The 10,000-nt window shown below is 43.0% G+C and overlaps 1 protein-coding gene and 1 long non-coding RNA gene across 3 annotated transcripts in view; one reads left to right on the top strand and one right to left on the bottom strand.

Moving 5' to 3' along the window:
- trpc7b (transient receptor potential cation channel, subfamily C, member 7b) overlaps positions 1 to 10,000 on the bottom strand; it is a gene marked incomplete at both ends in the record, with an annotated part of 91,976 nt that overhangs the window by 46,428 nt on the left and 35,548 nt on the right. For both annotated transcript variants that reach the window (XM_083652330.1, XM_083652331.1), the window contains one exon: positions 1,512 to 1,694. In XM_083652330.1, coding sequence (XP_083508456.1) covers positions 1,512 to 1,694 — 183 coding nt within the window. The remainder of the gene's footprint in view (positions 1 to 1,511; positions 1,695 to 10,000) is intronic.
- LOC310790631 lies at positions 8,164 to 9,991 on the top strand. The gene is made up of 4 exons (XR_014553389.1): positions 8,164 to 8,284; positions 9,395 to 9,454; positions 9,618 to 9,740; positions 9,906 to 9,991. It is a non-coding gene; the product is annotated as an uncharacterized lncRNA (long non-coding RNA).

The following is a 10,000-nucleotide window of genomic DNA, read 5'->3' as shown; positions in this document are numbered from 1 at the left end:
CCCAAAAAAAAGACAAGCAGACTGTTTACTTCTAAGAATTGAGACAGCACACACAGTTACAGCTGTGTGTGTGTGTGTGTGTGTGTGTGTGTGTGTGTGTGTGTGTGTGTGATGATTGATTTTTATAAATGTGTGTGCGCGTGCGTTTGTGTGTGTGTGTGTTTGTGAGAGAGTGTGAGGACTGAGGAGTGGAGCAGCGATGGATTTGAGTGTGAACGTGAGTGGGGTTTGGTTTGACATTTAATAATAACATCTCTGCTCAGTAGGGATCAGCTCTCTGACACAGAGGCCACTCTGCTATGTACATACTGCAGAGTCCCCCCTCCCCCCCCCCCCCCCACACACACACACAACCACATTCACACACATACAACAAACACATGCACATAATGACACGTGGACACACACTTGTACACACATGCTCAGACTACATTAAAAACACTGCAGTAACACTTTGCCTCTGGTCTTCTTCCATGTTAATGAATATGTATAGGCACGTTTCAAAAGTTTAGCTGTTACGGTTCATCATGTTTTGAGCATCTGTGTGGATTATGTAGGATGATTATTTACCACTCCATCTGGCTAGCTAGATCTTTGTAAAGGTGCTAGAAGCATCAAAGAGTCCAAAACGAATGAAAAGGATTCCTGCACATTATGCAAAACTTCACTCTTTTGCATAGATTGAAGTGTGCAGGAATCCTTTCAATTTGTTTTGAGCATCTGTGGATTATAATGAATCCAAATATATAGAATCAATGTGATTATAATACATCCAAAAGAATACATGCTGTGGAGGGAGTGTTGTAAAGTGATGTGATACTTCATCCATCCTGGCTTACAGTACAGGATCTTCAGCAGGGTGGGTGCTCTCCAACACAGGGGTTTAAACCCTGATCCTCAAGAATGGGTATTGAGGAGGAACACCTTCCAGCAGCGTACCAGTGTCTTGCTCTCAGTAATGGAGCATACAGGTACAATCCATCCTCATGACAAGGCGCTTGAGTTCAACTACCTCCTCTCATACGGATTCTTCCCACACGGGCACTGCTGCATGCTGAAGCGTTCTGCTTTAGGGCAGCTCTTAAAGCAATAACACAGATACAGTGTTGCTGCTATTGCTCTGTGTTTGTACACCCATGTTTGCTGCATAAGGAGACAGCAGCTACAGTATGTGAATCAATGCCAAATTATAACTATATCATTTGTTGCAAAAAATTGCTAAATATGTGTTTCATGACTGATTTTAAGACATTGAAGTCTAAAAGGCTTCAAACATTTTTACAACGGGACCTCAGGGTTTGCACTGGTTTCATGGTCATGTGGATGGAGTGAATCAATAAAGCTGATCCTATCTCCAAATGGCAACTGAAAACTATTACACAGAAATGTAATAACAAAATAACCAAAAAAGCATTGTTTTAAAAGACAGTTTGAAATACCAGACACCTTCCAACAACCTATAGCCTATTTATGGATGATCTATGTTTCTTTATTTTTTTTTTACATTTTACCTTCTTGACTTCGTACTTGATGGCCAGCTTAACGCGGCTGAGGCAGGGGCGGTCGTAGGCGGTGGGGAGGCACACGTCCACGTCACCGTTCAGTATGGCCTCCACCTCCTCCGTGTCCCGACAGAGGTCCAACACCCCCACCACAAAGTCCTTACACTGCATGGACAGCTTCCGGTAGTCGTTCTGCATGCGGGTGGATGGGTAACGTTAGATAGAGGAGGGGGAAGAAGGGAGGGAAGAAGATATGATTAAAAAAGCCTCGTGATTTGTATTTCTGAGCAGCAGATTCGGTCTCCATTGTTCTACTGGCTGCCACTCTGTGGTAGCATATCAGCATAATTGTGTTTAATGATAATTTGTAGAAATGAGTGTATTACATGAACAGATCCACGCAGTTGAATGCATTTGATGAGATTTTAATTATTATGAAAATGCTAACTAGAGTTTTTCTTACTCACAGCCTCATTTTAGATTTTAGATTGGATCCAAAGAAAATAACTCCCGCACACTGTCTCCAAATGCATTCTTCAGAATTCACGAGAATCTGATGACGTTCTTTGGACCGAAATGTTATTCTCTCTGTTATTAAACCTTTTGCATTTGGAGACAGTGTGCGTGAGTAATTTTCTTTGGATTCAGTCAGGTTTTCCCTCCTCCGACGCACCTGTTGTTTTTAGGTGTGCAGAAGCTTTGCTCCTTCAGATTTTAGATTGAGCCTCTTATTGTGCTTTTCTTTCAAATATCCTTACATTTGTGCGTCTGAATCAGGAACATCTTGGGAGTTGTAACAGGCTGTATTTTGGGGAAATGCCTGCAGCTGTCTGAGAAGTGTTTTAACATGACATAAAATACGACTGAGGTGTGAATATCGATATGCTGTTTTTGTGTGTGTGTTAAATCCCAAGTCACCGGTTACTTTTTTTTTCACTGTCTCTCTCTCTCTCTCTCTCTCATCCCTTCATCCTTCTCTTAATGTGTCGTGACTTAGCCTAACTGTATTCCTCTCAGGCTTTTCATCCCTCCGTCTCTTTTCCTATGCCTCTCCTAATCCATCCGTTTCACTTCTCCCCTCCTCTCCCTTGTCGTCTCCACCTTTCGCTCCTGGTCCCTTCCCTCTAACACCACCCTCCCTCCCTCCCTCCCTCTCTCCCTCCCTCCCTCCCTCCCTCCCTCGCTCTGTTCCTTACAAAGCGGGGAGACGGCCGGCAGACTGCAGGCTCTGGCGGCGCTCCGAGTCCCTCGATAATAGTGGCTCATTATGAATTCACAGCTGTGTTGAAAAATACCATTAAAGTGCGCTGATAACAGCCGCTTTGACTCAAACTTCCATCCAGCCTGTAGTCGTTTTAAGACACACACCCCTGAGGATCTGCCTGCAAACATCGTCATAATTTCACACCTGAATTAGCTTTCCTCTCCTCCCTCTCTGCTCTCTTGCCTCAGTCTCCTCAGTCAACCCTGACTATATGTTTTGCATTCCTCCAGTGTGGTTCACTCCTCGGAGGTGGGGGGGGGCGTCTGGGATGGATCCGTCTTGAATATAAAATGCTGTAATCAGTTTTGTACCCAGGCATACAAAGCAGAATATCTCCCCTCTCTGGTATGCCAATGCATACACAATGACACATTGCTGAGAGCCAATTGCGAGAAGTTCCACAGGAAATCAGGCTCAAGGAATGATAATGAGAGAGAGAAGAGGGGCTGATAGATGGAAGGTTGGTCAAAAGAAGCATCACCATCTGCAGATTGAATAATGGATTTCTTGGCATTGACCAAGGACAGCGAGCATCTTTGCGCTCTCTGGGGACGGGGAGAGAAAGTGGCCATTTGGTGTATTTTGTCTTGGGGGTGGAGACGTGTAAACCATCAATTTCAATCTCACGCTTCTTTTCATTTATAGGAAGATGACTTCAGGGCAGTGATTTTATATATACTGCAGGAGAAAGTTGTCTCATTCACATCATGAAACACAACACACACAAACACGTGTGCACACGCACAGACATATATACAAATATAATCACAAGGAGGCTTCAGGGAAGGGAGGCATGTGGCACGTGCCTTGGGGGCTGAAGGAGAGGAAAGTGAAAGTCCGACAGAGTGAGATTGAAAATGGAGAGAGAGAGAGAGAGAGAGAGAGAGAGCGAGACAGAGAGAGAGAGAGAGAGAGAGAGAGAGAGAGAGAGAGAGAGGGTGTGTGAATGGGAGAGTGGGGATGGTTACAGATGATGAGTGAACTCAACAGGGAACATTGCATTTACTGAAAGCATAGCCTCTTGAGATGTAGGCAGCATATCATTTTCGAGGGGGTGCTATTCTGTAGGCACAAATACAAAATTGACTACAGACAGAAACTAAACAGCATTAGCCTACGTAACATACCCTATAAATACAAAGTTACAGACAGCTGACCCACCCTCTCCTACCCACACCCCCAAACCTCTATTATTAGGGCCTCTATCATTTTTTCAACATTAGAATATTCTATTGAGGTTTTCAATGAATATTCAAATGTCTGCCATGACATCATCATGACAAAAAAAAGAAAAAAGAAAAAACAAACACCAAAATGTAGCCTGTGTTGTTTGGCTTCCTTCCTGACAAGTTAGCATGACATGGTTAGGTCTTTAGTTTCATACCAGTAGCTTCACTATATAGTACCTTGAGGAGGTCCGCGATTTAAAGTTGTGCAATAACAATTGTATTTACCATCATAAAAAGGTGAGTAATTGCTATGTTGTATTTAAAAAGGTAAATAAACAGCGTTTACCCACCACTAACAGCCCTGACCGTGAGCTACCGTAACATGACAGAAGTTCACTTACAGCTCTCAAATGATCTGCTAAGTTCATAGTAGAATGATGGTACACCAGTTTAGGGTCAAAGGCAGGGTTAGGTCCCTCCGGCCGATCCATTCTAGCATCAATCTTATTTAACGGCCTGTATGGGGGGGGGGGGGGGGGGGGGATGTGCGGATGTAGCATTCGGATGCTGATTTATTTATTTATTCAGCATTATGAACGAATAATCAGATGTCCAAACGATTCGGTACAGCCCTATCTATTATACCAGAAAATGTGCTACTACATCATGTGCAGAGACCTGAGCCCTGTACTACGAAACTAGTTTAACAGATCCGCGATAAGTCCCTTTGATCTGGTTTGACTGAACAGGATCAAAGCTATCTAGTTAACTGATACTACGACGCTGGTTTTTTACTAGGTAAGTGGACCTGGGATCTGCCTGTGCACGCGCACGTTTTTCGCTCGTGCACAGGCGCGCGTCCACGCGAAAGAGGTGCGCTAGCCAATCACAATATGAACAGCTGAGTTTATCCACGCCCACACCCATTTCCACACCCATTTCCTCGTTCAATGAAGCGCAGTGCATGATCAGAGTTTTAGCGGATATTTAATGTATCCGCGATTTAATGTCAGAATGAAAATCCGCGTTGGATAGTCTGCTGAAGGGCTGTCTAAGGCAGCAGCTTGTATTCACATCAGTCATTTGATTTACTTTGATCAGCGATTGATACAGCGGCATTGATACAGGCAGCAGCAACACATGTAAATGTGTAATCTCAGTCTATACATTTCCACAATCTGTAAGCCTATTTAGACCATAGATTTAGAAACGCATGCTCAATGAATAATTATCTCTATCACTCATGTGTGTGGTTGCACTGATCGAATAATTCATATATAAAATAGCCTAGTATAAAGCCTAATAGCCTACTATAAAAGAGAAAACTGCTGGGGCTATCCATATTTATCCCATATCTATATTATATGTATAGGCTTTTCTGGCATGTAGGAGAATATCACCCTCACTCCATTTGAGGGTCCATTCATGATATGCGCCGCGGTGATTAATAGTGATCATATTTCTCCACGCATCGTTGAGCTGTTAAGACATAAAGTGGTAAGTAGGCTTAATTTAATTATGTAGCCTACAGAGCCACAAATGTTTTTCTTGTTATATTCTCAGTTGACTGCAATCTATTTTTCATATGGCGATCTTATATGAACGGTGAGTGACTCCAGAGACCCGATTATATGGGTCTGTCATGGATTTTGATCTTATCCTCTGAAGCTAACCTGGTCGCGACCAGGTTAGCTTTGCAGCGTCAGTTGCCATGGTGATTGAAAGTTAACTTGCTTTGTAGTACGGCTAAACCAGGTTTAAACTCAAACTTAATCGGATAAGGCATTAAACTAGCTTCGTAGTACAGGCTACTGGGGAGATGGAGAAGGGGTGGTGTGGGAGATGGTAGATGGAGGGATGAGAAGGAGAGAAGGGTGGAGAGAGGGATATGTGAGGACTTGTCCGTCACTTGGGAAGAGAAAAGGCCTCATGAGTATACAGACACAGCTGCTGCTACTAAGTCGATTTTTACACCTCTGAGCATCGGTATGTGCGTGTGTGTGTGTGCGCGCGTGTGCACATGTGTGTGTGTGTGTGTGTGTGTGCGCATGCGACTGTGTCACAAGTCATTGAGGCTATGTACAGTACTGTATGTACAACATATTTACTCACATATTTACTAATGACCAGGAGGAAGATAGTGGGAGGATAGTGAAAAGTGAGAGGAAAATGAGAGACCTCAAACCATACCACCTCTCTCTCTCTCTCTCTCTCTCTCTCTATCTCTCGCTCTCTCTCTCTCTCTCTCTCTCTCTCTCTCTCTCTCTCTCTCTCCATTTGTCTCTGTCTATCTCCCTGTGTATTTCCTTCGTGCAAAGGTCACAACACTGTAGATTCAGAACATCACAACATGACATATGAGGAACGTGCACCAGCTTTTAGACCACGGGTCTAAAAGGTGGTGCAGTTCTCATTCCCGTCGTCATTTTTCGACACCACCGGTTTTACCTTCCTCCACTGGTTACGTTCCTCCACCGTTAATTTGAAAACGTCACGTTGGTTAAAATTTTGGGGGGGGGGGGGGGGGGAAGTCATGTGAATTAAATCTACAATGTCGCCGCGTTGGTTAGGCAACAAAAACAACTTGGTTAAGATTAGGGTTATGGTTCGGTTTAGGGTAAAAAAAACTGGGGGGCAAAACTCGGCTCTCCTGTGTGACGGGATAACGCTTGTTATGATTTGGCACTATATAAATATGAAATTGATTGAAAATTGATTGATTGATTGATTTACCGGTATAGCTAATCCCACACCTTCACCCTTTAATTTAATGTCACAATCCCATGGCATCACTTTCAGACATTTTGCTGGACTATCCTCTCTGTCTTAAGCCCATGGCAGTTGTTGGATAATGTTTGGTTGGCCTTGTGCCAAGGCCTATGGCATGGCATTGTTGTTCTACTGATCTTTACCACTACCAATGAGATCATCAAAATAGATGATTTGATTTGTTGAAGGAGGTAAATGTATTAACGTTTCAAGTATTTTATGGTCCTGGAGTGCAGGAAAAACACCCATCCGAGTCATTACTTATTCATGATGTGGATCTGACTGTGGAAATAAGTTTTTAGCAATGAACAGGTCATTAATTATGTGTGTGATGGATTATGATGCCTGTGCTTGGTCGCCACTGTGGAGCTCCAGGAATAACAAGACTGTGAATGTAACCAAAACCAAAATATTAAATCTAAATCTTAAGCTGTTATATAATCAATAACCAAAGCACAGAGTATCATTCTCTGTCCTTTTTGGATAATTGCACCTCCAAAACCTATAGGATATATTATCCATTCAATGGATACAACATGGTGCAAACCTAGTCTGATTCATTTACAACTTAGGCTACGCATGCAAGAGGGGGGGGGGGGGGATGAACAATCTCAGTCATGGCCTAAAGTAATGTTACATCAATATATCAGACGAACTGTTATTATTGTAATGTATGGTATGCCCATTATAACTCAGGATTATTTATTTAAGTCCTGCAGATTTTAATTTGCAGGACTTTGATGAATTTTAAAGGACAATGTCCTGCAATTACGGGACAACGGAAACCCTGGTACAATGTCCAAACGTGTCGTCTACATGTATGCTGCCTCCTTTTCCCACACATACTGTACCGTAGATCTCAACTCTGGTTCAAGTCACAGAGGAAATGTCAACTCCATTAACCATGATGAAATTGTTCTTCTGATTTGCCATTACAGTTTATTCCCTCTCGAATTCCAAGGAGAAAGGGGATAAATGTCATTTCAGTTTTGCGTCTGTCACATTTAATATCTCAGTGACACTATTCCCCGCCCTAATCTACACGATATTTTTCAACACCAGTTATATTTCCCATATGAAAGATGAGTGTCTGAGGCTGTTGGCAGGCTGTCTTAACATTATTTGATATTTGAATGTTGTAATGAGAGGATGGGCCGGAGAGGGACAGGAAGACACAGAGAGAAAGAGGAAGACAGAGGGGTGATAATGAGACGGTAATGAGACACATGCGCTCTAACAGAACGCTGGTCCCTCAGGTGCAGTGGCGTGTCTAGGGAGTGGCCCGGGGTGGCATGGGCCACCCCTAGAATCTGATTGGCCACCCCAGGTGCCACCCCATATGATTGGCTCTCTGCACAGTCTGTAAACCAAGCTTCCGTGTATAGGCGCAATCCAGTCTTAAACCTGAGAGGCAGTAATGAGCCATAGTAGTGTCTAGCCTGCCGAAAGCCCCAGAGAAGAAGATCTTGATTTCAGGATTTGGCGCAGCTGAGCAGCAAACAACGTTACAACGCTAAGTCGTGTGTGTGTGATGAAGTGAAGAAGCGTCCCCTGTCTTTCCTGGCGGTTACATGGACCAGGTGTGTTCTATATACTATTTATTTATTGTGGCATGCGTGAGCTGTGACTAGACTCTTTGATACACATGACTAGCTACTGTGCCAGTGGTTTAAAGAAAGACAACATACATTACCTGCCAACAAACACGGAGATTTTCACTTTGAAATTAAGCACCCTCGCTAAAAAAAATATCATGACATGTTACGGTAGACTTGAAAGGACAATAAACCTGTGTGCTAGGCTATGTGATAATGTGGTGCAGCAGGTGTGTTTTCATCTCAGCTTGCTAGTTGCTAACATGAGCACACCTGTCGTCAAGATATTGTTTGGTTGTCAATGCTAATGCTAGCTATGTAAATCTGTCTTGTGTAACTTTGTAGGCCTGATGTGAGCATGTCAAATGTATCCATGCATGCACAAGGAAATCTATTGTGCAAGAGATATAAAGTGACATTATTCATGTGACTATTACAGTATGAAAAGAAATCAGAACATTGAGGATTTCTTCTCCATCAAAACTAAGAAATTAAAACCTGCACAGCAGGACAGAGCAGCCAGCAGCACTGCTACCAGTCAGATACAGTCAGAGCTGCAGGAGAGAGCAGCAACAAGCTCTCCTCCTTGTCAGTCAGAGGAGTCAAGCCAGCAGCTTGACAGCAGGGATGTACAGCAGGAGCCCCCAGCTGTATGTGTGGGTATGTACATGTATATACTGTCAAATCCTAATAGTTCCAGATTTCTCTTTAGTAACCTAAACAGTTATCTTGATATTGCCTTGATGTCAATGGGATTGTGATTAATTGCCAGACATTGCAACTAAAGTTGAAACTTGTCAATTATGTGTGTAGAACTGTGATACAGTACTCAACCCGAGGCTCTAGAGCCACATGCAGCTCCTTTATGGGTACTGTAGTTGTGGCTCTTTTAAGTCCTACTATAAATAAATAAATAATCAGAAAAAAAACAAAGGGAGGAAAGGAAAGATTTTTCTTTGTCAATGTGGCTCCTGACTAGGGCAAGGTTGCATACCACTGGTGTAGAAGTACAATAATCATGAGTAACATGCCCGTTAGCTTACTTAAAAAAGGTTGATTTTATTATAATTCTAATGGCAACTTATGTTTTTGTAGACTCAGACACAGATACTAGTGGTGATGATGAAGGCCCTCCAGCTTCTCCTGCACATCAGGGTATGTATACATTTGGCTTATTTGTCTGATTTGACTTGGGATGGGGATTCTTTGCTTATTCAGGGGACAGTTATTTCTATCAATACAAGTGTGAAAAAGGTATATGACTAATTTGACATACAAATAAATTGATACAACTGTTAAAATGGCTGTATTGGTATAGGTGTGCCAAGTCAGCCACCGTCTGAGAACCCTCCATCCAGCCGTACCTGTGCAGTCCCATCCCAGCAGCATCCAGCAGGCCGTAGTGATGTCACAGCCCGTGTTTCCCCACCTGGACCTCATGGTATGCCTTTGCATTTAATTTTTCATACGAAATATATTGTGCTTAATTAATATTGTACTTCATACAATTCTTACATCTGCATTAATGCCCAATGAGCACTTCTGTCCCAATGTGACTTCCATAACATAATGCAGGATTTGATTCCCATGCTTTTGTCACTTTCAGATATTTCACAGTCAAGAGCAGCAGCTCCCACTCAACCTTGCCTAAACGTCTTTCCCAGAACCATGCAAGGTGCGAAGAGAAGGTCGTTCAACGCG

Source organism: Poromitra crassiceps (assembly GCF_964638095.1).
Source record: "Poromitra crassiceps genome assembly, chromosome: 15".
Taxonomy (NCBI): Eukaryota; Metazoa; Chordata; class Actinopteri; order Beryciformes; family Melamphaidae; genus Poromitra; species Poromitra crassiceps.
This window is presented reverse-complemented; position numbering and strand designations above follow the sequence as displayed.